A 27,988-nucleotide genomic window follows, 5' to 3' on the forward strand; every position below is an offset into this window, starting at 1 on the left:
TCAGAAAAATGGAGAGGGGCCCGGAAATGGTAGGGTGTGGAACCCGGGCAGGGGAGGGCTTAGAAAAGCCATGGAGGCAGGCTGGGCACGGTGGCTTGCGCCTGTAATCCCAGCACTTTCGGAGGCCAAGCCGGGCGGATCACGACGTCAGGAGTTCCAGATCAGCCTGACAACATGGTGAAACCCGGTATCTACTAAAAATACAAAAATTAGCTGGGCGTGGTGGCACGTGCCTGTAATCCCAGCTACTCCGGAGGCTAAGGCAGGAGAATCGCTTGAACCTGGGAGGCGCAGGCTGCAGTGAGCCGAGATCAGGTCACTGCACTCCAGCCTGGGCGACAGAGCGAGACTCCATCTCAAAAAAAAGAAAAGAAAAGGAAAAGAAAAGAAAAATAGATAATATTGAAGAAATCCGTTTGTTTAGTGTGTGTACATTCAATTATGGCTCAAAAAATTAGATGACAAAAAAGTACAAACAGGGCAGGTACGGAATGCAGAGGTTGGCATATTCACACTAGCCTTTTGCAGATAGCAGAGCTCCATTATCTCAAAAAGCCAAAGCCTGACTAGTGTTTCCCACGTCATCTTCCTCATTTCCGCAAGGCCGGGACTGGAGAAGAGGAGGTAGACCTGGGAGCCAACAAATGGCTATCAATCCCACCAAATAGACTAGGCAGTCGGCTTGCTAAACAACGAAGCTTGCAGAAGCGGACCCCACTTCCCATCCTCTTGTGGCCAAATTGCTGATCCTAAAGCTTTTCTATGCAAAAACTAGCGGAATGCTATTGAATATAGGTTTCCGAGGCAGCCCTATTCTCTCCGGCTACTTCAACATCAATGGGGGCTTATTTGCCCAAAGGACGTCGGAAATGGGTTTTTCCCATTCTTTCATCGCTGGTGGTTCACCGCCCCCACTCTCCCCCATTGCCAGCTCTGCTTTAACCTCCCACGAAATCAAATCCCCGCTTTACCAACCCGCAGCAGCCCGGGGGATGGGGAGTGGCGGGGGGGTAGGGAGGAGTAGGGTGGGGTAGCCGGCCCCTCCCCCACCCAGCTGTGCCTCCACCGACTAGAAACTACCAGTCCCGGCGTGCCCCGGGGCGGCGCGGGCGCAGGGGCGCGGGCGCGGCGGGTTGTCGTTGGCTGGAGCAGCGGCTGCGCGGGTCGCGCTGCTGTGAGGTCTGCGGGCGCTGGCAAATCCGGTCCAGGATGTAGAGCTGGCAGTGCCTGACGGCGCGTCTGACGCGGAGTTGGGTGGGGTAGAGAGTAGGGGGCGGTAGTCGGGGGTGGTGGGAGAAGGAGGAGGCGGCGAATCACTTATAAATGGCGCCGAAGCAGGACCCGAAGCCTAAATTCCAGGAGGGTGAGTGTGCGCCTTTGGGAAAAAGGCACCTAACGGCGCAGGAGATGGAGGCGGGCTCGAGGTGGTTGAGGTCTGAGGGCCGGGGGTGGCTCGGGGTGCGCCCTGAGAAGGCGGCGGATAGTGCTTTGTGCGGGGAAAGCGCATTGCGGCTGGCAATTCCGATGCGTCATTGTGAGCGCTTTGTAAAGCGAGAGTGCTACGCAGGCGTTAGAGTGGGAGAGGGAGCGTTTGGCGCGTGGCACACCCTCGTCAAGTGTTTGTTATTCTGAGGAAGAGGGCGCGGAGAGAGCAGCCTATTGTAGGGAGGCGACCGAGGCGCCATGGCGGCGGTTAGGGGAAGTGATGTGGCGGGGGGGGAGGGGCGGCGGTGGTTTTTGGCTGTCCTGCAGCGCGCCCGGCCGCTTGGGCAGCCACGACGGGCGGTTAGGTGCTTCCTGGAGCCCCGGGGTGGTCGCGTTCGGTGGAGACTCGGAGCTGCAGATGGGGGTGGGTTTGGCGCCACGGGGCGGCAGAACTGCGTTGTAAAATGGCCGTTGCAACATGGCGGCTCCATCATGGCCGCTGGCGTCTCTGCCCCGTATGCAGGCGCAGCTTCAGGACAGATGCAGCGCCCCCTTCCACGAAGACCGCGAGGTTGCCGGGACCCTTAGCTTACCTCAGAGTGGTGGGTGGGGACAGAAAAAGAAAAAAAAAGGATCAGTGGGATGAGCGTTTTCCTCCGCTTTGTGTTGCCTGGAGGCCTCACTCTGCTCTTAGGCGCAGTGCCAAGATCCTATGGTAATGTTAGTGCGCTCTCGCTTTGCAGTTGCTCGTAAAAAGTAAATAAAAATGATCTGAATGCAGTGTTAACGCCGTTTGCATTTGTAAGTCCCATTGTCTCGACGTCATTTTTTAAATGCAGTAATTGTTTGATTAGTTGCAGTGTTTGACAGTGACTTGAAAGTTGAGTTTATTTTTATTAATTGGTTTTCGATTGGCATGAGTTTTGGCTAGGGTTAGACTGCCAGTGGAAGGCAGCTCTTTAAATTTGCACAACGCTTCAATTTATGTATAATAAGGTGGAGGTCTAATAGCTAAAAAGGAAGTAAAATCCTGTTGAAAAGGAGGAACACTCTTTACTCGTTTTCATTGCTATGGAAATTTATGCTAGTTACCGTAAATACGGTGTTTCCATGCGTACTATTTTTGTTCTAGGGATTTTTAGACTTGCATTAGAATTCCTTTTAGAGACATAAATCTTAAACTGTAGCACTGCGTATTGTAATCTTATGGGATATTTAAGGGAGTTTTAGGGTATTTTGTTAATGAGTGACTTATTTGTTTATATTTTTGAGACGATGTCTCACTCTGTCACCTAGGCTGGAGGGCAGTTGCGGTATCTCGGCTCACCTCTGCCCCCCGGGCTAAATTAGCGAGCCTCCCAAGTAGATCGGATCACTGACGCGCGCCGTCACGCCCGGCTGAGTTTTGTTCTGTTTTGTTTTTAGGGTTTTTTTTCTTTCTTTGTGGGTTTTTTTTTTTTTTTTTTTTTTTTTCTGTATTTTTGGTAGAGACGGAGTTTCATGATGCCCAGGCTGGTCTTGAAGTCTTGGGCTCAAGCCGTCCACCCGCCTCGGCCTCCCAAAGTGGGAGGATTACGGGCGTGAGCTATCGCGCTCAGCCGTGTGACTTTTAATACCTTTCTCCCACCTTGAGAAGCTGTGAGTCTACCTCCTATGGATTCATTATTTTACTAGACGTTTTAGAGCAGATATTCTTGGTCAGTGCATTAATTCAGAGGGTCCGTGAAACTGAATGAGGATGATGTTTTTTTTCTATCTACCCAAGTTTAGTATTTCAGTTAACAGTGTAATTCCTCCCCCCAAACCCCCCCAAAAAACGCCGCATTAGTATTTTCAGTGTATTTTCATATCTTAGCATTACAGTTGTGGAAGATGTTTTCAGTTATCAATCATTCTCGTTTCTTCAAAATTAGGGTAGTTGCTGGATGAGCAGCCAAGTCTTTGTCCTGTAATGTCATAGAACGTGACATTTAAAATGTTTTGGTGTTTCGGTACAGTTGGTTTCCTTTGTACTACTGTGTGTTTTATGTATTTATGAAACCATTCGGCTCGTAGGCTGTATCATACTGTCAAGGCACAAAAAGTTAATCGCTTCTGTAGGAACAGCCTAAGGTTGACTGTTTAAGGAAGCGCTTTAGTTCTAGAGGGTTGCTAGTTAAGAGAGGAATAGCAGCAGAGAATTCCTTGTGCTGTTTTTTTCCCCAGGCTGGAGTGCAGTGGCCGGATCTCGGCTCACTGCAAGCTCCGCCTCCGGGGTTTACGCCATTCTCCTGCCTCAGCCTCCCGAGTAGCTGGGACTACAGGCGCCCGCCACCTCGCCCGGCTAGTTTTTTTGTATTTTTTAGTAGAAACGGGGTTTCACTGTGTTAGCCAGGATGGTCTCGATCTCCTGACCTCGTGATCCGCCCGTCTCGGCCTCCCAAAGTGCTGAGATTACAGGCTTGAGCCACCGCGCCCGGCCCCCTTGTGCTGTTTTGAGTGGTGTAATTGGAGAAGAGTAGGAACCAAGGTAGGTTTTGAAAGCTATGTGAGAGATTCTGTACTTAACATTATTTTCCAGATGTGTTTTCTACTTGTGTTTAAAATGGAATTGTATAACCACCTTTTAAAAATCATTTTAGTGGGTCGGGCGCGGTGACTCACGCCTCTAATCCCAGCACTTTGGGAGACTGAGGTCAGGAGTTCGGGACCAAGCCTGGCCAACCTGGTGAAACCCAGTCTCTACTAAAAATACAAAAATTAGCAGGGCGTGGTGACAGGCGCCTGTAATCCCAGCTACTCGGGAGGCTGAGGCAGGAGAATCACTTGAATCCAGGAGGCAGGGGTGGCAGTAGGCCGATGTCGTGCCATCGCACTCCAGCCTGGGCCGCAGAGCGAGACTCCATCTCAAAAAAAAAAATATTTATTTATAAGATGATCAGAGAATATCTTGCAAGGGAAAAGGAATATTTTATGAATGCTAACAGAATCGTCTTGAAACACTCCAGAGTAATATAATGGTAGAAAAAAGAGTGGCGAGAAATAGTGTTTTTTTGTGTGTGTTTTTGTTTTTGTTTTCTTTTTGAGACAGTCTTGCTCTGTTGCCCAGGCTGGAATGCAGTGGCGCCGATCTCAGGTCACTGCAGCCTCTGCCTCCTGGGTTTAAGCGATTCTCCCACCTCAGCCTTCTGAATAGCTGGGATTACAGGCACGCGACACCGCACCCAGCTAATTTTTGTATTTTTAGTAGAGACAGTGTTTCACCATGTTGGCCAGGATGGTCTCAATCTCCTGACCTCGTCATCAGCCTACCTCGGACTTCCAAAGTTATGGGATTACAGGTGCGAGCCGCTGCGCCCGGCCAAGAAATAGTGTTTTTAATGATTCTTGTAAACTTGTAAAAAAGTTTTTTTATTTGAATGTTCTATAAGCAATTCTTAAGGCATAGTGATTTCTTTGCAGTGGACTTGGTTTTCCATTGGAAATGCTTTTTTTTGTTTGTTTTGTTTTGTTTTTGAGATGGAGCATTTGCTGTCCTGGGTCATACTCCTCAGCGCTGTGTATTTTTTCAACAGAATACTAGGGCCTCTAGCTAGAATGGAGGTCAGAGGGCCTCCGTTTCAGTGCACTTTTTTCCGGCAGCAGCAGGGAAGGGGAAAAAAATGGTAGGCCATTTTCAGAGTGCCTTTAAAATGTACCTGGAGAGAGAAATTAGGAAACACAGATCTGATCTGCTCTTTGGCGCTGTTATTAGCAGTATGGTTTAACCATTTTAGTTCTTGTTCCTGGGCTGTTGGAGAAGTCTTTGATCTCCTTGTTTTTCCAATCTCCACTTTAATGCAGAAATGCTTTGCGTAGGTCCAGCAGCCTCTAGCAGTGATTCTTTATAGAGTGAACCACTTACAAGAATTAAATAAAGTTAATAGGTCGTACTCTGGGAGATTCTTGTATGTAATATGGGTCTCTGGTGAGGCTTGAAAATATGTAGTTTAAAAATATATTTTAAATTTTAATTTTTTTTTGAGGCAGAGTCTTGCTCTGTCATCCGGGCTGGAGTGCAGTGGTGTGATCTCTGCTCACTGCAACCTCCAGCTCCTGGGTTCAAGCAATTCTCCTGTCTCAGCCTCCCGAGTAGCTGGGACTACAGGTGTGCACCCCATGTCTGGGTGATATGTGTGTGTGTGTATATATGTGTGTGTGTGTATATGTGTATATATACATGTGTGTATGTGTGTGTATATATGTGTGTGTATACATATGTATATAAGAGATGGAGTCTCATTCTCACCCAGGCTGAAGTGCAGTGGCACGATCTTAGCTCACTGCAACCTCCACCTCCTGGGTTCAAGCGATTCTTGTGTCTCAGCCTCCTGAGTAGCTGGGATTATAGGCACACACCACCATGCCTGACTAATTTTTTGTACTTTTAGAAGAGATAGGGTTTCTCCTCTTGGCCAGGCTGGTCTCAAACTCCTGACCTCAGGTGATCCACCCACCTCGGCTTCCCTAAGTACTGGGATTATAGGCGTGAGCCACCTTGTCATGCCTGCTCTGTTAATTTTAGAGCTAAAAAAGAGCTGACGTTCTTGGATATTTCAGTTGTCCGTGGGTCTGTTGAAACCAAGTGGACTGAAAATGTGTGCAAAATCTTTCAGCTGTAGTCAAATGTAATCTGAGGTACTGCGTAGAATTGCTTCCAAGACTTCCAGGTCCTGACATTTTGTTTAGTCTTGCGAGTAGGCTCAACATAGACTGTTAAGTTCCAAAGGTTAGGCTTTATTGTCTCATTTTTTTGTTCATTGAAGCAGCTTAGCACCTAGAACATCATTCCACATTTGAGGAATGAACACAGTGAGACCCCTTAATCCAGCCAATCTCTGATGTGTATTGATATTTTAATTTGTAGGATATTTTACTGAGTAAAAGGGTTGGAAGCAGATATACAAGTGGAGAATAAAGGTCCTCAACTTAGAAAACCAGATGAGGAAATCTTTAAATAACTGTATTTTCAGATGTACAGTTAAAACCAACCAACCTTGACAGCGTTGCAGGAGGTTCTACCTATGTGCTTGACAAGTGATAGATGATATGATTATTTAAGTAGATTGACCTGCTAATAAATTGTTTTTGTTTTTACCATCGGATACCAACGGTGTTTTTGTTGTAGGGTGTGGTTGAAGTTTGAGCCAAAGTGGTACTCTGTATAGCTGTCCCCGTTTTTCCTAATTTGGCTAGGAATACCCTAATAATAGTGTGATGACTCTCTTAAGATGTGAATCATCTTATAGATGAGAAGAAATTACAATTAATCCAGTACTTTTTCTCCCTTTACAGGTGAGCGAGTGCTGTGCTTTCATGGGCCTCTTCTTTATGAAGCAAAGGTATGAAACTTGTTTTCTGTTGAGAAGTTGGCCAAAACTACTGGTTAGATCTGACCGTTTACTATACAAGTGCAGTGTTTTGTTGTTGCCTCAGTAAGAGAGTTGCCTGTTTTAGGTTCGTAGTTAATAAATTTCTTCATCTTTCTGGGATTTTTATTGTTTTGCTTAGTGGCTCAAATAAATTAAAACATTGCTACTCTTCCACTTTTCTTACAGATCTGGAAGTAGCATTTGAGGGGAGTGTTAGAAGGGGAAGATGGGTTGTGGGAAAAAACAGCATTTTATGGTTAATGACTTGGTGAGAAAACATTGCTCAAGTTACTTTTAAAAGTAAATATATGCTGAGTAAGCATTGAGCTAATTATATTAGGTTAAAGGTAAAAGCTAATATTAAAAATAAGTACATTTAACTTTTGATTGTTGGTTTGTCTGGCAAAATTTGAATCCTGGGAGGCTCCTTTTGTATCAGTGTGCTCAAGTTTTAAAAACTGATTTTACATTTAGCTGAAGGTAAGCAGGAGAATGCATTCCAAAGTCAAAAAAAGTTATAGTATTTTGTTTCTGATAACTTTTTTAGTAAAAATATTTAAGACTTGACTATACCTTAAACAGTTGTAGCTCTAAAAATGAACCCGTAAAATACAAAACAGTATGTTTAATTTATGCAATTTCTGCGTAAATTCTTGAATAGTTTTATGCTATATGTGTCTGAAAATAGCCTTAATTATAAAGTGTCAGACAATTCTGACTAAATATTAGCCATTTTCACTACTTTTTTTTTCCTGTGCTCTAAATACACAGAAGTGTGTTTTTAAAGTTCTGAAGAGCCAAACGCGGTGGCACATGCATATAGTTTCAACTACTCAGAAGGCTGAGGCTAGAGAATTGCTTGAGCCCAGGAGTTCAAGGCCAGTCTGGGCAACCAAGCGAGACTGTCTCTCCCGCTCGCCTGCGGCCCCCCCCCCCCCCCCCCCATTGCTCTGTCGCCCAGGCTGGAGTGCAGTGGTGCAACCTCCGCCCCTCCGCCTCCCGGCTCCTGCCTCAGCCTCTTGAGTAGCTGGGATTACAGGGGCCAGTCACCACACCCAGCTAATTTTTGTAGTTTTAGTAGAGACGGGTTTCATTATGTTGACCAGGGTGGTCTTGAACTCCTGACCTTGTGACCCACCCGCCTCGGCCTTCCAAAGTGTTGGGATTAGAGGCATGAGCCACCACCCCGCGCGAGACTGTCTCTTAAAAAAAAATCCTAAAATGGCTGAATTTGGATGTATTTGGATGTATGGAGATGGTCAGGAATTTGTAAGTATATGTATATGTACATATATCTTTTTTTTTTTTTTTTTTTTTTTTTTTTTTTTGAGACGGAGTCTTGCTCTGTAGCCCGGGCTGGAGTGCAGTGGCCGGATCTCAGCTCACTGCAAGCTCCGCCTCCCGGGTTCACGCCATTCTCCTGCCTCAGCCTCCGGAGTAGCTGGGACTACAGGCGCCCGCCACCTCGCCCGGCTAGTTTTTTGTATTTTTAGTAGAGATGGGGTTTCACCGTGTTAGCCAGGATGGTCTCGATCTCCTGACCTCGTGATCCACCTGTCTCGGCCTCCCTAAGTGCTGGGATTACAGGCTTGAGCCACCGCGCCCGGCCATGTACATATATCTTAATGATATAACGTTTATACAGTTTATAAGTGCTAAATTACGGCTCATGGCCAGGTGCCGTGACTTACAAGCCTGTCATCCCAGGGCTTTGGGGAGCCAAGGCAGAAGGATCTCTTGAGGCCAGGAGTTTGAGATCAGTCTGGGCAAGATAGCAAGACTGTCTCTACCAAAAAAAAAAAAAATTGTGTGTCCTGTTAATCATTTTTATCCCTGAATGTTGTTTTTTGTGTATCAACGTTTGGCAAACTCTACTAAACTGGCTGAGTTTTCTCCTGGCAGCGGACACTCTGGTGAACAATTTTTGAATTGAAGCTCTCAAAACAAATTAAACTGTTGTGGTTATTTTGGTTTTCTCTTAAAGACTTTTAAATCCAAATCCAGTTAGTCATCACTTGTCATAGTTAATGACTTGCTTCTAATAATTCCTTTTGTCTGGCTGCTTTTAAGAAAAATGTGAAATATTTTTAATTCATTGCTTTACAAGTTGTTTAATTTTTCTCAAACAGGTCCGTTTACTGCCTTTCATAAGCCAATGAAGTTCTTTTATAATATAGTTTAAAGACTTTGCTTTAGAGGAATTTGCTTTTGAAATAAATATAGCTCCTGGCTAATTAGACTGAGAAAACACAAGCATAGCTTTCTTTAGCTGTCCTTGGATGGCTTTTGTAATCCATTGATTAAAGATTTAGGGTGACCTTTTATGCTTGTGGTTCTCAGCTTTGTTGGACCTTTTGTGACTAATCTGCAGTTTTGTAACTTGAGTATTCTGCAAGCTTAAATAGTGTTCTCTTAGTCCTTTTGTTTAGGCCACCATAAAGCTTGTGTAGAGTGTCTTTGAAGGATGATTTGAAAAGGTAGTGTCTCTTTAAAAAATTTCTAAGTGAATTATTATTTTTTTTTAATTTCAGTGTGTAAAGGTTGCCATAAAGGACAAACAAGTGAAATACTTTATACATTACAGTGGTTGGAATAAAAAGTGAGTATTAGATCTTACAATTTTATTTATAATTAACAAGATAGCTTGTGTCATGGACTGGCTTAACAAGCATATGCTTTTCAATTCTTCTGCAGTTTTAATGTAATATAGTACATATTGAAGCAAGGGTGAATCATTTGTAGTGTGACAAAACTATTGGAAATTAGGGTACTGAGCGATTTTAATTTAAATATACTTGGTTCTTGGGAGTATTTATTATGTGCTAGTGTAATACCTAATAGTCATATAGTCAACCAATTATTCTGGTTGAATGTGGCAATCACATTTTTCTGTTTTGTTTCTGTTTTTTTTTTTTCCGGTTTTGGTACATTTTTAGGATGGCCTGAATTTTTTGGCCTTACCACAAACATTGATTATATATGTTATTTCAAGCAGCTGTGCTGAAAACCAGTTGGGTTTTCTGTCTAGAAAAGGGGAAAGGATAAAGGGTTCTTCATTGAGAAATAAAGACAGATTTTACCAACTCATTTTCTGAACTTTGGAAACACGATTTAGTGTTGACAGAAAATGAGTTCATGTGACCCACTTTTTAGCATGATTTAACACAGAAATTCAATTATAGAGTCTTAATTTCTCACCCCTAAGAGTTAAGCCTTTTTTTTTTATTTTGGAGATGGAATTTCACTTTTTTTGCCTGGGCTGGAGTGCAATGGCGTGAGCTTGGCTCACTGCAACCTCCGCCTCCTGGGTTCCAAGTGATTCTCCTGCCTCAGCCTCCTGAGTAGCTGGGATTACAGGCAGCCGCCACCACGCCCAGCTAATTTTTTGTGTTTTTAGTAGAGACGGAGTTTCACCACATTGGCCAGGCTGGTCTTGAACTCCTGACCTCAGGTGATCCTCCCAAAGTGCTGGGATTACAGGTGTGAGTCACTGTGCCCGGCCTGTGTGTGTGTGTGTGTGTGTGTGTGTGTGTGTGTGTGTGTGTATGTGTATGTGTATGTAAAGCACCAATGTTACTGATCTATTTCCAGGAATGGACAGTGGGTATAGATTGAACACATTCTAGAATGTCCATCCAGTGGAGCTCTTTTTCAGTGATGAGACTTTTCTCCTTGGGCCTCACAAATAACCCTGTCTAAAAATTTACCCAAGTCTCCTATTTGGTGATTGTAATTAAAAGACTTGTAATTTTTACTATGGGAGATTTTACATTTTATTAATGATGCTTTGTCCTTCAAAGATGGCACTGTCATTGCTATATAGTATTGTTCTTGCAGAATTGCCCTCTAGTAACTTAAGGCTTTGTGTCACCTGACTCAGGCTCTGGTACCTGGTTTACCATGGGAGCAGTGCCATCTGATTTGATAAGTATTCTGTTACTATGGAAGGAGTTTTTTTTTCCCTCTGAAGTTCACTGGCCCTGTGACTTTGGTCTTGTTTCATATAGTACTCTTATCTAGGTGACCAACCCAGTTAATTTTATTTCTTTGTTAGGAAGTTGTTTTCACGTATCAGATGTTTTCAGCTGAGAATTTATTAGACATTTCACTTCCATTAATATAAATGTGGAAAGGTAGAAATCTGAAATGCATAGAAGTGCATCCTGACAACTTGTGGGTTTTTTTCCCAGTTAATGATAATTAAAGTATTTCTAATAATCAGTGAGATGTGGTGGTGCGCACCTGTAGCCTCAGCTACTTGGAAGGCTGAGGCGGGGATTATTTGACCCCAGGAGTTTGAGGCTGCAGTGAACTATGATGTGCCACTACACTCTAGCCTGAGTAACAGAGCAAGACCTGGACTCCTTTAAAAAGAAACAATAACATCTATTTCTAATAATGATAGGTAATATCTAATAATGATAGGTAACTCCAGCCTCATGGACTTGTATCATAAATATTGAGAAGTTGGGAAAATAATGGAGAAAACTGTCTTGGTGAAAGTAAACTGTGCTTTTAGTTCTAAATGGATTCTAATATCTAGGAAACAGGAAAATAGTGACTCGTAGTGTATCTCATAGCTTTTTATTACTAAACAGTGCCTTGCTAAAACTGCATTTCAATCTTTATTAGACTTACATTTTATGTGTTAATATTCTGACAATATCCAGATAAAGTTGAGAGTGTTAGGAGAATCTCATTTCTCTACAGGAAAGATAATAATTTTATGCATACTATGAGTGGGAAAGACCATAAAGGATATACAAGAAAAATACAAAGCAAATTTATGGGTTAGGCTTACTCTCCTCCACCTCCTGCATTTTAAAGGAATTGTTTTAGAGCCAGTATGGTGGTACCTATAGTTTTAGCTTCTTGGGAGGCTGAGGTTGAGCCCAGGAGTTCGAGGCCAGCCCGGGCAACATAGCTAGACACCCCTCTTATAATTAAGCAAATAAAAATTATAAAGAAGTGTTTGAGGCTGGGTGTGGTGACTCACGCCTCTAATCTCAGCACTTTGGGAGGCCAAAGTGGTTGGATCACTTGAGGTCAGGAGTTCGACTCCAGCCTGGGCAACATGGTGAAACCCCATCTCTACTAAAAATAAAAAAAATTAGCCAGGTGTGGTGGCACATGCCTGTAGTCCCAGCTGTTCAGGAGATTGAGGCAGGAGAATCGCTTGAACCAGGGAGGTGGAGATTGCATTGAGCTGAGATCGCACCACTGTATTCCAGCCTAGGCTGCAGAGCGAGACTCAGGGAAAAAAAAAAAAAAAAAAGACTGAACACATAAGAAATGAAGTAAAGGAAACTATGAAAAAGGAATAGAATAAAGAAGATATTTTTAAAAACCTTAAAAAATTATTTTAGAATTTCACCTTAGTAACTGTGAATACATCTTTTGTGCTTAGTTCTTTTTCACACATAATAGATACCCTGTATAAAATTGCACACATAGATGTGTACAGCGCAAAGACTGGATTTTAAGTGGCATTTGTAGCTTGTCACAAATTGTGAAAATACCGAATGCTTTGTATTTTCTGATTTTACTGCTTCGAAAAATTTTCCTCTTTGGTGTATTGTAGTCCAGTAACTCAAAGAAATGATAGGTTTGTGTAGATTTTTTTGTTCTCAACTAATTTGACACATTAATTACTGTTGGGGAAAGTTAAGAAAAAATGGCATCAAATATTAGATTTGTACTATCTTTGTAGATGTATTGAGGAATATATCAGAAATGTCTTTGGTTGACTTGGCGTGTAGATAAATATATGCAGTATTGAAAGAATGATCTTAGCTTTAGGAAGTCTTCAAAGAAACCTTTAAATTCATTTTGAAAGGAGGAGGAATTATTCAAATACCTAACGTGTTGTGTATTTAGTCTATGTAAGTACTGCCCATGGATCATTGTGACTCTGGGAAGTAGTCACGTTACCGTTAGAAAACTACGAAATTCTAGATGGGTGCGATGACTCACGCCTGTAATCCCAGCACTTGGAGAGGCCAAAGGTGGGCAGATCACCTGAGGTCAGGAGTTCGAGATCAGCCTGGGCAACACAATGAGACTCTGTCTCAAAAAAAAAAAAAAAAAAGAAAAGAAAAGAAAATTATGAAATTCTTTTATGCTTCACCTATATATAAAATTTTCTGAGTGACCTTCAGTTATTACCATGGATCATTGTAACTTTGGGAATTGCACTCACAAATGACCTTTAGAAAATTCTGAAATTTGGGCCGGGTGTGGTGGCTCACGCCTGTAATCCCAGCACTTTGGGAGGCCAAGGTGGGCGGATCACAAGGTCAGGAGTTCGAGACCAGCCTGGCCACCATGGTGAAACCCTGTCTCTACTAAAAGTACAAAAATTAGCCAGGTGTGGTGGCTCATGCCTGTAATCCCAGCTGCTCAGGAGGCTGAGGCAGGAGAACCACTTGAACCTGGGAGGCAGAGGTTGCAGTGAACCGAGATCGTGCCACTGCACTCCATCCTGGGTGACAGAGCAAGACTCATCTCAAAAAAAAAAAAAAAAAAAAAAAAAAAAAGAAATTATTGCCGGGCGGAGTGGCTCAGGCCTGTAATCCCAGCACTTTGGGAGACCTAGGCAGGTGGATCACAAGGTCAGGAATTCAAGACCAGCCTGGCCAACATGGTGAAACTCCATCTCTACTAAGAATACAAAAATTAGCTAGGTGTGGTGGCGCACACCTTTAGTCCCAGCTACTTGGGAGGCTGAGACAAGAGAATCGCTTGAATTCAGGAGGTGGAGGTTGCAGTGAGCCGAGATCATGCCACTGCACTCCAGCCTGGAGTGAGACTTTGTATTAACAAAAAAGAAAACATTCTGAAATTCTTTTATGTTTGACTTATATGTAAAAATTTCTGAGTGTTTGGCTTTCAGTTATTATCCTAGTAGTGATTTTCCTTAGAGCAAAAGATGTCCACTTCATTTTTCTTTGGTTCAGCAAGGATTGTCAGCTCTTTACCTGTAAAGCAAACTCTAACAGTAACTTTGTGTTTAGAGCAGGTTGCTTATTTAAATACATTTTATATCAGTGGGAAAGGGTTTATAACATTCTAAAATGGAAACTTGTAATTGAAAATTGGCTAACTCCCTTTGATTTAGAGAGAATTGGAATAGATATAAATACATGGCCAGGCATGGTGGCTCACGCCTGTAATCCTAGCACTTTGGGAAGCTGAGGTGGGCGGATCACCTGAGGTTGGGAGTTTGAGACAAGCCTGACCAACATGGAGAAACCCCGTCTCTACTAAAAATGCAAAATTAACCGGGTGTGGTGGCGCATGCCCATAATCCCAGCTACTCAGGAGGCTGAGGCAGGAGAATTGCTTGAACCCAGGAGGTGGAGGTTGTGATGAGCCAAGATCGCACTGTTGCACTCCTGCCTGGGCAACAAGAGTGCAATTCCGTCTCAAAAAAATATATATACACACACACACACACACACACACACACACACACACACACACATAAATATCTCAAAAATCTCATTTTGAAAATGGCTTGTGTGGGGTACTTTTTAACATTCATACAACAAAACCTTAATCCCCAAATTGGAATTTTCTTAAACTTCAGTTATCTTTTTTCAAAAACATACTAGATGATTGAGATTTCTAAATTTTCAAACCTCATTGGAATTTGTTGACACAGACACTTAAATATTCCATTTGTAAATGAATCTTAATAAAGCTAAAGCCAAATTCTGCACCTGGTCACTGAGATTACTTTGTACTATGCTGTCTGTATCAGAAGTGCTGTGAGGCCCAGGCGCTCTGAAAAATCATTGAAGACACGTGAGGATATTGTAGCCCTTTTTCCTGTTCCTGAAGGAGCTCCCTCAGTACTCCACCCCCTCCTGACCTCTAGGTAAATGCATGTTTTGAAATTTTCTCTAGGAAATCATGTTCAGGATTGCTTTTTATTATTTTCCTTTTGGCTGTATTATATGAGGTCAGAGGTGGGAAATCATTAAACAAAAGAAAGTCTTAAATTTTTTTTTAATTGGGTACCTTGAGAGTACACCTCATTGTGTCACTTAAAGGAGCTCCATCAGCAGGAGAAAAGATTAACTGCTCAAAAAAATTTAGCATTCCCTAAGAAATAACAGTTTTGTTTGCCATTTTTGGTGAAAAAACCACATAATCAGAAATTGTGTTTTGAACAAGCTTTTTAAAGTGCCAGAATGCCTTAACATTTTTAAGAGAGTTGGTTCTGCCTTCTAATATTTAGAAAGCCAGCTTTCTGATCAGCCTTGAAAGTTAGTGTGTGTGCATTTGTGACTGAATGAAGGTGAAGAATGGTGTCGAATCATTTTAATACTTTACAAACTTGACTAGGTCCCAGTCTAGTTGGTGTTTGAGTATTGTAGACTTCCTTATATGTTTCTGACATATTTTTAGTGTTGTTTGTGTCAGGGATTCGCAGGTGTTTTACATGTATTCTCATAACAATTTTTTGAGATAAGTACTGTTCTCATTTCATAATGAAATGAAAACACAAAAAGCTATGTGGAACTTTGTCATTACACACGGCTGGTTTTAATTTTTAAAAATAACTGAGTTTTTGACTCCTGTGCTTTATTTTTGACAATTAAAGTCTTTAAGATAACATAAGGCTAATCACTTAGTGAATGTTACATTAAGTGCCAAACTCTTAAGCCATTTCTAAAAATGATTTGAATAATCTGCTTTTGGACTCCGGCAGCTTAGATTTGGAATGCTGCTTTTTGAAAATAAAAAGTTTTCCTTTTTACAGAACAGACTTCCTTTAGATTTTCATTTTAGTTGAGACTACATTTGTAGTGCTAGTTCATCAAATTATTTCAGAGAAATCCAGTCTTGCCTCTTGGATCTCAGAAAATAAGTTGGAGAACAGAGTATTTTTGAGTTAAATTTTAACTTTCCTCTTTTTCAGTTGGGATGAGTGGGTTCCAGAGAGCAGAGTACTCAAATACGTGGACACCAATTTGCAGAAACAGCGAGAACTTCAAAAAGCCAATCAGTAAGTTTGTTTTGTGAACTGAATATTAAGGAGAAATGCCTGTAGATTAATTTTTGGGCATGGAATGAACAGTGGAGATCATGTTGGCTGCCCTGCCTATAAAATAATTTCTGGTACCTCTCAGCTGCTGTGTTACAGCTTTGACTTCAAGTAATCAGGCCATTTCTAGTAAAGGAAGTAGCATACCTGCCATTACTTGAGCTTATCCTTAGATCTAGGTAGAAAACAGAATGTTTTTGGAAATTGCTATAGGTGTGAACTCATTGGTAAACATCTTTCTTATTTTTGGGGCTCTGGAAGACAAATTTGGTGGGGAAGCAAGAAAGCAAAAGAGGCATTTCCTATTCTGTTTTTCATCTCTGAAAGCACAGGAAAAGGGACCCTGAAAGACTGTATGATCTATAGGGTAATTTCAAAGTTGAAATGTATATTTAAAAAAATTAAAATGATGGCCGGGCGTGGTGGCTCATGCCTGTAATCCCAGCACTCTGGGAGGCCAAGGCAGGTGGATTATGAGGTCAGGAGATCAAGACCATCGTGGCTAACACAGTGAAACCCTGTCTCTACTAAAAATACAAAAAATTAGCTGGGCGTGGTGGCAGCCGCCTGTAGTTCCAGCTGTTTGGGAGGCTGAGGCAGGAGAAGGGTGTGAACCCGGGAGGCGGAGCTTGCAGTGAGCGGAGATCACGCCACTGCATTCTAGCCTGGGCGACAGCGAAACTCTGTCTCAAAAAAAAAGGGGGAACAAATAAAACATTGGGATTAGTGAATTCCAAAGCAAATGGAATTTTCAGTGCTATGAGAACTGTCTATTACAGTCACTTTTTATTACATTGATTTTAATTGAGCCTTTTTCTCTTTCTTGAGTATTTTGTTTGATTTTTTGGAAATATCCCTGTCCAACTTTTTAAAAACTTGGTGCCAGAATTTGAATATAAATTCCTAATGTTTGAATATAAATTCCTAATGGAATCAGGCTGACATAATTTTTTTTTTTTCATGTAAATGCTCATTTTATGTTGACATTACTGAAATTATTTTTGAAGGGAGCAGTATGCAGAGGGGAAGATGAGAGGGGCTGCCCCAGGAAAGAAGACATCTGGTCTGCAACAGAAAAATGTTGAAGTGTAAGAAGCTCTTTGTTTTGATTTTGCATACTATATGTGAAGATAATATTTTATACTCATTGTGTGTTAGACTGTGTTGAAAATTGAAACTTGTGGAACATTGTCGGAACCAGTAAGAATCCCACTCCTCAGGTATCAGGTCGTTAAAGTAGTTTAAAATACATATTGCTTAATTTTCCTCAGCAGATTTCCCCTCCCTTTAACTTGTGTGTATAAATATATGTGTGTGTAATGTTTTCTCTTACAAAGATAGTATTAGTGGTTATAAGTTTTGAGAGAATTTTTGGCAAGTCTTTTCAAACGTAAAAAGCAAGTGCTGACAAGTGCTAAAAATACGTACCAATTAACCCCCACTTTAGTGAAACCCATGGTAAGAATTTGTGAGAAGTTAAGGTTTCAAATAACTGCCCTCCCCGTCTTCACCCCCAAGAAAACCTTTGCTTTTTTTGAGACAGAGTTTTGCTCTTGTTGCCCAGGCTGGAGTGCAGTGGTGTGATATGTGCTCACTGCAACCTCTGCCTCTGGGTTCAAGTGATTCTCCTGCCTCAGCCTCTCAAGTAGCTGGGATTATAGGCATGCGCGACCACGTCTGGCTGATTTTTGTATTTTTAGTAGAGATGGGGTTTCACCATGTTGGTCAGGCTGACCTCCTGACCTCAGGTGATCTACCTGCCTCAGCCTCCCAAAATGCTGGGATTACAGGTGTGAGCCACTGCTTCTGGCCCAAAACCATTACTTCTTGTTAACTCTAGATTTTAGAACTTCTGATAAGAAGCCTAGAGTGAGAAAGTCGTGTGCATGTATACATTTTGTATGTTTAAAGTTTGTGTAGGATGGTGTGGTAGCTCACACCTGTAATTCCCCTACTTTGGGAGGCTGAGGCAGGAGGATGGTTTGAGCCCAGGAGTTTGAGACCAACTTGGGCAGCATCGGGAGCCCCTGGTTCTACAGAAAAATAAAAAAATTAGCCCGGGGGTGGTGGCACATGCTTGTAGTCCCACCTATTCAGGAAGCCCATATGTGAGGATCACTTGAGCCCAGGAGGTCAAGGCTGCACTTTAGTCTTGGCAACTGAGTGAGACCCTGTCTTAAAAAAAAAAAAGAAAAAGAAAAAAAAAAGTTGATGGACCTGAAAGTGGATGACAAGGGTGGTAACTTAATAAATATTCTTAAGTATTTGTTAATAATAAAAACAAAGATTATAATTTTTATTAAGAGGCCATTTTATTTCTTACCAGACTTACTCATCTGACTTTTCTACTTAAAAGTAAGGTGTTGCTATCCCCAGTGCTTTGGGAGGCTGAGGGAGGAGGGATTGCTTGAGGCCAGGAGTTCTGGGCTGCAGTGATCTGTGATTGCACCACTGCATTCTAGCCTCTTAAAAAAAGGTGTTACTAATGAAGGTGTCTAGCATTTAATGCATTTGGAGATGTTTGAAACCTTTTTTTTTTTTTTTTTTTTAACTCTTGGTGAGAAGATAATTGGTTTGGCAAGGAGTAAGTGTGTTACTGTTTGAGGATTGCTCATAGTTTTATTAAGTGGTAACATGTTTTCATGATCTGGTTCTTTGTAAAACTGTAGTGTAGTATTTCATTAAGATTTAATAGTACTTATATCTTAAAAGGCAGCAATTTCTCTTTATTTATAAAAGATATTTTTATCAAATAGTTTATAACTAATTCTTTATCACTGTGCTAAGTTATATAGAAATTCAAGTGGTAGTATGCCCATAAGTTATTTGCATTTGAATACAGTATTGTGCAGTTTCAACTACAAAAATAATGGCTGAGTAAATATATGAAGTAAAGCTTTAAAATTCAAATTTCCCATTCTTGAACAGTAGAAGCCTCTTCAAATTGGCTTCTGAGTCTTTTGAAGGATCCTGAGTCTAGATGTTTGAAGCATGAATGTCAGTCTCTTACTACTGGGACTTATTGAAGTGTATGGGTTGAATATCCCTTGTGTGAAGTGTTTTGGACCAGAAGTGTTTCATATTTCAGACTTTTTGGATTTTGAAATGGTTGCGTTATACTTACCTGTTGAACATCCCAAATACAAAATCCAAAATGCTCCAATGAGCATTTCCTTTGAATGTCATGTTGGCTCAGAAAATTGGCATTTTTGGAGCATTTTGTCTTGGGGATGCTGAACCTGTATATTTTATAGATCTCTTACTTTAGAGTTGAGATCACTTGTCAGTGTTTTAGTTTTATATTATAGAGTGAGTGGGTAAAGGATTGAGTGTGAGGACTCTTGGTTTCCCTTAGTCTCCACATATTGACATGTGCGACTAAAGTTCATGGTTGACTTTGTCCGAGAAATACAGTCCAACAGATTTTTACAAAACTAACAGAGAAAACCTATACTTCAGTTTGGCCAGATTGTTGTATTTATATCCAAACATAAGTTAATTTTAATTGTCAAACCTTTAGACCTAAATTAAATGAATATATTTAATAACATTTATAAGTACTATTTAAAGCTACAGAAAAGTAAAAAAAATCCAGGTGTTATAGTATCTTTCCATTGAAAGTAATCCATAATCATGGGCTTTATAAACTGTTTCCCTTGTGGTCTAGAAATAATAATGTAAAAAAGCAAAATTAGGTCAGGCATGGTGGCATACGCCTGTAATAGCAGCATTTTGGAAGGCCGAGGTAGGCGAATCACTTGAGGTCAGGAGTTTGAGAACAGTCTGACCAACATGGTGAAATCGCGTCTCTAATAAAATACAAAAATTAGCTGGGAGTGGTGGTGGGTGCCTATAAACCCAGCTACTTGGGAGGCTGAGGCAGGAGAATTGCTTGAACCCGGGAGGAGGGGGTTGCAGTGAGCCGAGATCACCCAACAGACAGAGCAAAACTCCGTCTCAAAAAAATAAATAAATAAAATAAAAAAGCAAATCTAGCAGTTTACCATTTGGCAGTATGTAAGTAGACATGAGTTAAGTTGCTGTTAGAGATGATAATCAAGATGAGGAGACTTAAGTGTTGTCCTAAATGTGGGATTATGGAGTGCGTAGTATTGAACAGGAGGGAACATAATTTAGAGAAGAAATAAGGTGAAACAAAGTTTGGACCAGTGAGAATAGAATAACAGATTGGTACTTAAGAAGTATACAAGCCTGGGCAACATAGTGCTAAAGACCTCTATCTCTGCAAAATAAAAAATAAAAACAGAAAAATTCACCCAGCATGTTCATGTGTGCCTGTGATTCTAGCTACCTGGGAGGCTGAGACGGGAAGATTGCTGGTGCCCAGAAGGTCAAGGCTGCATTGAGTCGTGATTGCACCACTGTACCCCAGTCTGGTCAACAGACTGTCTCCAAAACAAAACAAAAAAACCCAACAACAAAAGAAATACACAAGTCTAAAAATTAATATTTTGGGGAACAAAAATAATTGGAAAAAAATTTTAACCTTTGACACTTTTTTTTTGGTGGGTCTAATAATGTAGTGTATACTATAACATATATTAATATAACCTTGGAAGAACGAAGTTGTTTACTAAAGTGTTCTTGGTTTGCTTTTCTGTTTTTTTGTCTTTGAGACTCTGTCACCAAGACTGGAGTGCAGTGGTGCAATCTCGGCTCACTGCAGCCTTGGCCTCCTGGGCTCAAGTGATCCTCTCACCTCAGCTTCCCAAGTAGCTGGGACTATAGGCGCTTGCCACTATGCCCAGTTAATTTTTGTATTTTTTATAGAGAACAAGATTTGCTATGTTGCCCAGGCTGGTCTCAAATTTTGAGCTCAAGAGATCCACCCCCCTTCACTTCCCAAAATGCTGGGATTACAGGCATGTGCCACTGCGCCTGGCTTGGTTTATTTTTTTCTATTATGTGGAGAGAGATGGGAATTTAACCAATTGTTAATAAAAATCCTTGTGTCTGAGTAGGACACGATTTACCACCTGATCTTTTATCCAAGTTAGTATTTCTCTGTGAAGTTAACCCTGATAAAGGGAGTTGAAACAAAGGCAGTTTTACTGGAAATAATTATTTTTCTTCTTTTTCTCTCCTTTTAGGAAAACAAAAAAGAACAAACAGAAAAGTAAGAATATTAACTTTCTTAATGTTAATTTATGTTACCTTTATAACGTTGACGTTTTTAGTTAGACTATTTTGAAAGCTATGAAATTTTGGAGTAGGCTTATATTTATTGATGATCTCAAATAGGTGTTTCACAGCAGTGTTATAAAATAGGTACATGGTGGTAGAGACCTTTTTTTTTACCAAGGAGAAACTTGTGAGCATTTATTTTCATCTGCTTTAGTCTTAATGACTCCCACTGAGAAGATAACATTTATAAATAAATGGAAGATGGTGATACTAAATCCTATACTAAATGGTAGAGCTCTTCGTGAAAGTTGTATTTTTGGTGGGACTATGATTCTTTAACTTAGATTCAGGTAACAGCTGTGTAATGGAGAAATAATATAATGAAAAGGGAGAATGTGTCAAGAGACTATTTTCCTTATAGAATTTGTTAAATTAGCTAAAATGAGACGACTCCCCCCCAACATTTACAGCACCTGGAAATGGAGATGGTGGCAGTACCAGTGAGACCCCTCAGCCTCCTCGGAAGAAAAGGGCCCGGGTAGATCCTACTGTTGAAAACGTGAGTTTTTCTTGAGTTTATGAGTAGCACGTTAGGATTTTTAGTCTCAGTTATATGACATAACCATGGGAGCTTTGATTCTCTACAAGATTTGCTTACATGGTTAATTCTTGAAATTAAACATTTTCTCTTTTAGGGGTAAAGGATATGTTTCTGTACATCTTTATTTCACCTGTAGCTCTAGATTTACCTACCCAGTTAATCATCCTTTGTTGTGTAAGCTTCACCTACAAGACTATTTCTTTGGTGTTAGATATATATTTTTATGAGTTAAAGATGTACCTTTAAGATGGTTGTGTTTGGAATTGTTTTGGTATCAATGGTAAATAAGAAAATATTAAGTTAAAATATATCAAGTCAGTGTGTTTCATTTCCTGAACAAGAGGAGTCTTACCGAAGAATTTTTACCTTTACAAGAAAATGCTCTAAATAGACTGTAGTTCGGGTCAGGTTCTTTTCTTCCAACAGCAAACTATGTATGGTCTTTTTCATTTACGATTTTTAAAAATGACAGTACAGCTGTATGTGTGGTTGGCTACTTTAAGAATTTATCCCTAGTGCTTCTAAAAGTCAGCTCCCTTCCATGTTTGGTATTCAGCTTTAGCAAGAAAGGTTAGGTTTTTAATACTCTTCCTATTTCTATTTAGGAGGAAACATTCATGAACAGAGTTGAAGTTAAAGTAAAGATTCCTGAAGAGCTAAAACCGTGGCTTGTTGATGACTGGGACTTAATTACCAGGCAAAAACAGGTAACTTGAAAAGCTACCCAGATTGTTAAGCTGTATGATACATTCCTGCTAGCAAAAAAAGTTTTTAAAGGAAAGTGTTATATTGACTTGAATTATTAAGGCATGACTGATAAAATAATACTGTAATTTAGAGGCTGAACATTTTAGAACTACTACCAGAAAGAATAACTTGGAGAAGAATAAAAGTTCACATATAAATTTTATGAGTTTATAATGATAAAGGTGGAAATAACTGGTTTTTGGAGATTGCTACGGCAGGAACTCGTTCTGAAAATTCGTAAAGGCAAAGAAGCATGTGTTTACTGTCTTACTGTCATTGCTGATGGTAGGACATAGAAAGCACACACCACCACCTGCAAGGTGTTCATGACCCTGAAAAGAACCTGAATCTTACTAAGCGCCTGAGTCTATTATTTGCAGGAAATAAGATGTTTAATGGAGCGACATGTTTATCAATCACTGAACTCTATAATTGAGAATTTTTTGGACAAACGAAGCTATTTAAACAAATGGCATAGGTAGGGTTAGGGATAGTGGGGGGAGATGATTAGGGACTGCTTGAGGATTATGAGACTTAAGAGACATATCAGTTTGTATGTGGATACAGTTTTTCTGGATTTGAATCCTTTGGAGGATTACGCAATTATAGCTGAACTGCAAAGATTGAAGCCATGGCTGTATCACTTATTATTTGTGAGCTTGGACAAGTTTCTTAGCCTTTTTGTGCTTTTGTTTCTGCATTTAATGGAATAGTAGTTCCTATTTGACAATGCTGATGAGAGGATGAAAAGATAATTATTTCAATGCTTTAGACTAGGTCTAGCAAATAATATGCATAACAGTAAATGATGGCTTGGTAATACTACAAAGGCACATTCATGTCTGTTGTGTGTCTAACAGATTGACGTTTTTAAAAGTTTTGCTGTTCTGTCCATAGAGTCTCATTAGCCACATTTGGCTGTTTAAATATATAGATGCCCCATAACTTACAGTGGGGTTACATCCCAATAAACCCAGCAGAGAGCTGGAAAATTAAGTCAAACCATTGTAAGTTGAGAACTGTCTGTAATTAAATTTTTAGTTTCTCAGCTACATTATCCATGTTTTAAGTGCTGAATATCTCCTAATTTGAAATACTGTTACTGTTACCTGATCTTTGTATAAAAACTTGCCTGGTATAATTTTTCTTTAAAAAAGACAGTGCGTATATTTAAGCATGTTTTTGTCTTCATAGCTCTTTTATCTTCCTGCCAAGAAGAATGTGGATTCCATTCTTGAGGATTATGCAAATTACAAGAAATCTCGTGGAAACACAGATAATAAGTAAGAATATACATTTTTCAGATACACTCAAAGACATTTGAAAAAGTTTCTAAATAAGTCATCCGAAACTTGTACTGACTCCGAACCAGTACCACCAGAAACTAGCAAAATAGAATTTCACTGCTTTGACACAGGAATTGGCTGGCTGACTTTTTCTTAAAGGGCCAGATAGTAAATATTTTTAGGCAAAATTTAAGCTATCATGTAGGTATTTTGTATAACCATTTAAAATTTAACCATCTGAAAATGTAAGAATCATCTTAATTGCTTTAGTTTGTCAAACCCTGCTTTCATTTGCCCTTTTAAAACATCTCAGCTATGGTTCATTGTTACTAGCTCAGCTTTTAATTCTTTAAATTGGTTAAATTATTCTGTATCTCAGTTCTTTTCATTGACCAGTTTTGGAATATTTTTGTTCATTTATCAGGGAGTATGCGGTTAATGAAGTTGTGGCAGGGATAAAAGAATACTTCAACGTAATGTTGGGCACCCAGCTACTCTACAAATTTGAGAGACCACAGTATGCCGAAATTCTTGCAGATCATCCCGATGCACCCATGTCCCAGGTGTATGGAGCGCCACATCTCCTCAGATTATTTGGTAATATTCCATGTGGAAAATAATGGATTTTACTTTTTGGAGGGGTTTTCCCTAAATGAGTAAGAGGTAAAGTAATTCACTTTCCAAAACATGACTCCATTTTAATTTGAACTTTTGTCTAGAATGTTAAATAGCAAAATCTCTTTGGGAGCAAGGGTTTCAAAAATCATGTATTTTACTTTATTTATTTTTATTTTATCATAATTTTTTTTTGAGACAGAGTCTCACTCTGTTGCCCAGGCTAGAGTGCAGTGGTGCGATCTGCTCACTGCAACCTCCGCCTCCTGGGTTCAAGCAATTCTGCTGCCTCAGACTCCCAAGTAGCTGGGATTACAGGCGTGAACCACCACACCTGTGGTAATTTTTGTATTTTCAGTAGCGATGGGGTTTCACCACGTTGGCCAGGGTGGTCTCAAATTCCTGACCTCAAGTGATCTGCCTACCTTGGCCTCCCAAAGTGCTGGGATTACAGGCGTGAGTCACCACGCCCGGCCTAAAATCATGTATTTTAAAGGAATTGGTGGTGTCTGCTCACATAATTAAAATACATGGTTGTAGTGCTCCTGCCTTGGATGTAATTTTGGATAAATTCTCTTGTTTAAACAGTACGAATTGGAGCAATGTTGGCCTATACACCTCTGGATGAGAAGAGCCTTGCTTTATTACTCAATTATCTTCACGATTTCCTAAAGTAAGTCTGTGCTTGAAATTATAAACATGAATTTGAAAATTAGTGTGTAATGGGAGGGATTGGCAGTATAGATGTTAAAACATTAAACATTGTATTGGTACAGGCATAGATAGACCGTAATGGAGCAGTATAAGTAAGTGCAAATAAAGTGGAGTCTCAGAAATGACAGATGGTATATGGATGGCATATTGGTACAGTAGGGGAAAGCAGTGGAATCTGGTAGATGGTGATAAGACAGCTGACAGTTTGGAAGAAAACAAAGCCACACTTTGTGTGATGTCATGTACCAAACATCACACGTGTACCAAAATTCTAGATGAATCTGAAGTTTAAAATTGTTAAGATAATGAGAGGACAAATGTAATATTTTCATAGTTCTATAGTGTTCCATTTATGATAAATGGCTGGTACCTTTAATACACACAGAGTTCTTCGGTAAGAAATGAACAAACCAGTGAAAAGTAGGACAGGAAGTTTACAGCCATAGCAGCACAAAGGACCATTAAAAATATGACAAAAATAATGATAGAAGTATAAACTGTCAGTAAAGTAGCACTTGTCAGATTGGCTAAGGTTTAAATGTTTGAAGAAATGCAGAAAAGGGCAATCCTGGTTTCTACTAGTTTTTGGAGGGCATTTTTATAATAGTGAAGAATTTGAAACAAGAACTTAATTAAAAGGATGAGGTCATTCTAAACATACTGATAAAGATGTCTGTGTTTTCAATTGTAAAACAGCCAAGTTGTGGTAGAGGAGTATGGTGTAATTCTTACTTGTAGAGAAACGTTATTTTAATCTTTGCATAAGATCTGGCTTTCCAATGTGTATCTTAGTTAATACCGGATTGTTTCTTGGGAGTGGTGTTGGGAGGAAGGGTGGGAGTTTTCAGTTTCTACTTTGTATATTTCTGTATATGAATTATCTCATTACAATCATTTTACAGTAAATTTAAAACTGCAACGTGGACTTGAGAATCTAGGCAAAATTTACTGTTTTTGCTTTACTAATGATAAATACCTTCTTTATGGAATGTGCTGTACTACTTGACATTTCACCTTCAAAGAGATAAAAGATATATAATGATTTAAAAAAAAAAAAAGTTAATTCATTTAGAGATGGAGTCTTGCTCTGTTGCCCAGGCTGGAGTGCAGTGATGGCAATCACGACTCATTGCAACCTCCACCTCCTGGGTTCAACCGATTCTCGTGCCTCAGCCTCCCAAGTAGCTGGGATTAGAGGTGTATACCACTATGCCTGACTAATATTTGTATTTTTAGTAGAGACGGGGTTTTGCCATGTTGGCCAGTCTGGTCTTGAACTCCTGGCCTCAAATTTTTCTGCCTCGGCCCCCCCCAAAGTGCTGTGATTACAGGGGTAAGCAACCACTCTTGGCCTGATACGACTTTTTTTTCTTTTCTTTTCTTTTCTTTTCTTTTTTTTTTGGAGATGGAGTTTTGCGCTTGTCCATGCTGGACTACAATGGCGTGATCTCAGCTCACCACAACCTCTGCCTCCAGGTTCAAGCAATTCTCCTGCCTCAGCCTCCCAAGTAGCTGGGATTACAGGCATGCGCCACCATGTGCTAATTTTGTGTCTTTAGTAGAGACGGGGATTCTCCACGTTGGTCAGGCTGGTCTTGAACTCGCAACCTCAGGTGATCGGCCTGCCTTGGCCTCCCAAAGTGCTGGGATTACGGGCATGAGCCACTACTCCCGGCTGATAGGATTTTTTTCTAAAGAAAATATCTAGATGTTCTTTTAGGGTAATGCTGTCATGTAATAGGTTAATTGTTTCTTAAAGATAGTTCAAACTCCCAGGTTGGTATTCTGAAGACATAACTGTTCTTTGCTGTTTAGAAGTAGGGGAGTAATTCCAGAGTTCATTCCTTTGTATATGCATAGTGTTGTTTATTATAGAACCTTATTTATCTGAATTGTCATTATGTATGGTTTTATTGTGAGAGAATGTCTAGTTTAATGTATTTTAGGGAAGTGTTTTCTGTGGCTTATGTATACAATATATAGGAAGAGATTTGGATTAAGATAATGCCTTTAAAAAATTTTTGTAATGAATATTTTATTTTTAGGTACCTGGCAAAGAATTCTGCAACTTTGTTTAGTGCCAGCGATTACGAAGTGGCTCCTCCTGAGTACCATCGGAAAGCTGTGTGAGAGGCACTCTCACTCACTTATGTTTGGATCTCCGTAAACACATTTTTGTTCTTAGTCTATCTCTTGTACAAACGATGTGCTTTGAAGATGTTAGTGTATAACAATTGATGTTTGTTTTCTGTTTGATTTTTAAACAGAGAAAATAAAAGGGGTAATAGCTCCTTTTTTCTTTTCTTTTCTTTTTTTTTCATTTCAAATTTGCTGCCAGTGTTTTCAATGATGGACAACAGAGGGATATGCTGTAGAGTGTTTTATTGCCTAGTTGACAAAGCTGCTTTTGAATGCTGGTGGTTCTATTCCTTTGACACTACGCACTTTTATAATACGTGTTAATGCTATATGACAAAATGCTCTGATTCCTAGTGCCAAAGGTTCAATTCAGTGTATATAACTGAACACACTCATCCATTTGTGCTCCTTTTTTTTTTTTTTTTTTTTTTTTTTTAAATGGTGCTTAAAGTAAAGAGCCCATCCTTTGCAAGTCATCCATGTTGTTACTTAGGCATTTTATCTTTGCTCAAATTGTTGAAGAATGGTGGCTTGTTTCATGGTTTTTGTATTTGTGTCTAATGCACGTTTTAACATGATAGACGCAATGCATTGTGTAGCTAGTTTTCTGGAAAAGTCAATCTTTTAGGAATTGTTTTTCAGATCTTCAATAAATTTTTTCTTTAAATTTCAAAAAAAACAGTGTGCTTGTGTTGATGCCTTACAAAAACCATTGTATATTTGTGTATTCCTTGTATTTAGACAGTGGTTTTTCAGGTGCGTGCTTTGTTTCTGGTATGGCCTTGATGGAATGATAATGCTTTAGCTTTAGTACGTAGCGCTAATCCATAGCAGCTTTGGGAGTTTGCTGTCTTGAGTCCTAGCTAAAAAGTTA

At 40.1% G+C, this 27,988-nt stretch overlaps 1 protein-coding gene across 6 annotated transcripts; it reads left to right on the forward strand.

The window, feature by feature from the left end:
• The first annotated feature begins 1,195 nt into the window (after positions 1–1,195).
• Positions 1,196–27,793, forward strand: MORF4L1 (mortality factor 4 like 1). Of its 6 annotated transcripts, XM_038010235.2 has the most exons (13): positions 1,196–1,363; positions 6,739–6,785; positions 9,347–9,414; positions 14,578–14,694; positions 15,742–15,828; positions 16,875–16,955; positions 20,979–21,004; positions 21,483–21,571; positions 22,219–22,320; positions 23,555–23,643; positions 24,071–24,243; positions 24,850–24,934; positions 27,021–27,793. In XM_038010235.2, the coding sequence occupies exons 1-13, from the start codon at positions 1,324–1,326 to the stop codon at positions 27,103–27,105; spliced, it is 1,089 nt and encodes a 362-aa protein (XP_037866163.1). In that variant the 5' UTR covers positions 1,196–1,323; the 3' UTR covers positions 27,106–27,793. The 6 variants fall into 6 exon arrangements, with proteins under 6 accessions (XP_037866163.1, XP_037866164.1, XP_072868477.1 ...); XM_038010236.2 differs by lacking the exon at positions 14,578–14,694; XM_073012373.1 differs by lacking the exons at positions 1,196–1,363; positions 16,875–16,955 and adding an exon at positions 1,669–1,996.
• The last annotated feature ends 195 nt before the right edge of the window (positions 27,794–27,988 follow it).

Source organism: Chlorocebus sabaeus, chromosome 26, assembly GCF_047675955.1.
Source record: "Chlorocebus sabaeus isolate Y175 chromosome 26, mChlSab1.0.hap1, whole genome shotgun sequence".
Taxonomy (NCBI): Eukaryota; Metazoa; Chordata; class Mammalia; order Primates; family Cercopithecidae; genus Chlorocebus; species Chlorocebus sabaeus.

What these genes read in the sequence shown, in the direction of transcription:
- MORF4L1 (XM_073012373.1), top strand. Translation starts at nt 1,684, where the DNA reads ATGGCGGCGGTTAGGGGAAGTGATGTGGCGGGGGGGGAGGGGCGGCGG. An exon ending in CACCCCCTCCTGACCTCTAG is followed by an intron (nt 14,695 to 15,741) that starts GTAAATGCATGT and finishes CCTCTTTTTCAG; the next exon opens with TTGGGATGAGTGGGTTCCAG. An exon ending in CGTGGAAACACAGATAATAA is followed by an intron (nt 23,644 to 24,070) that starts GTAAGAATATAC and finishes TTCATTTATCAG; the next exon opens with GGAGTATGCGGTTAATGAAG.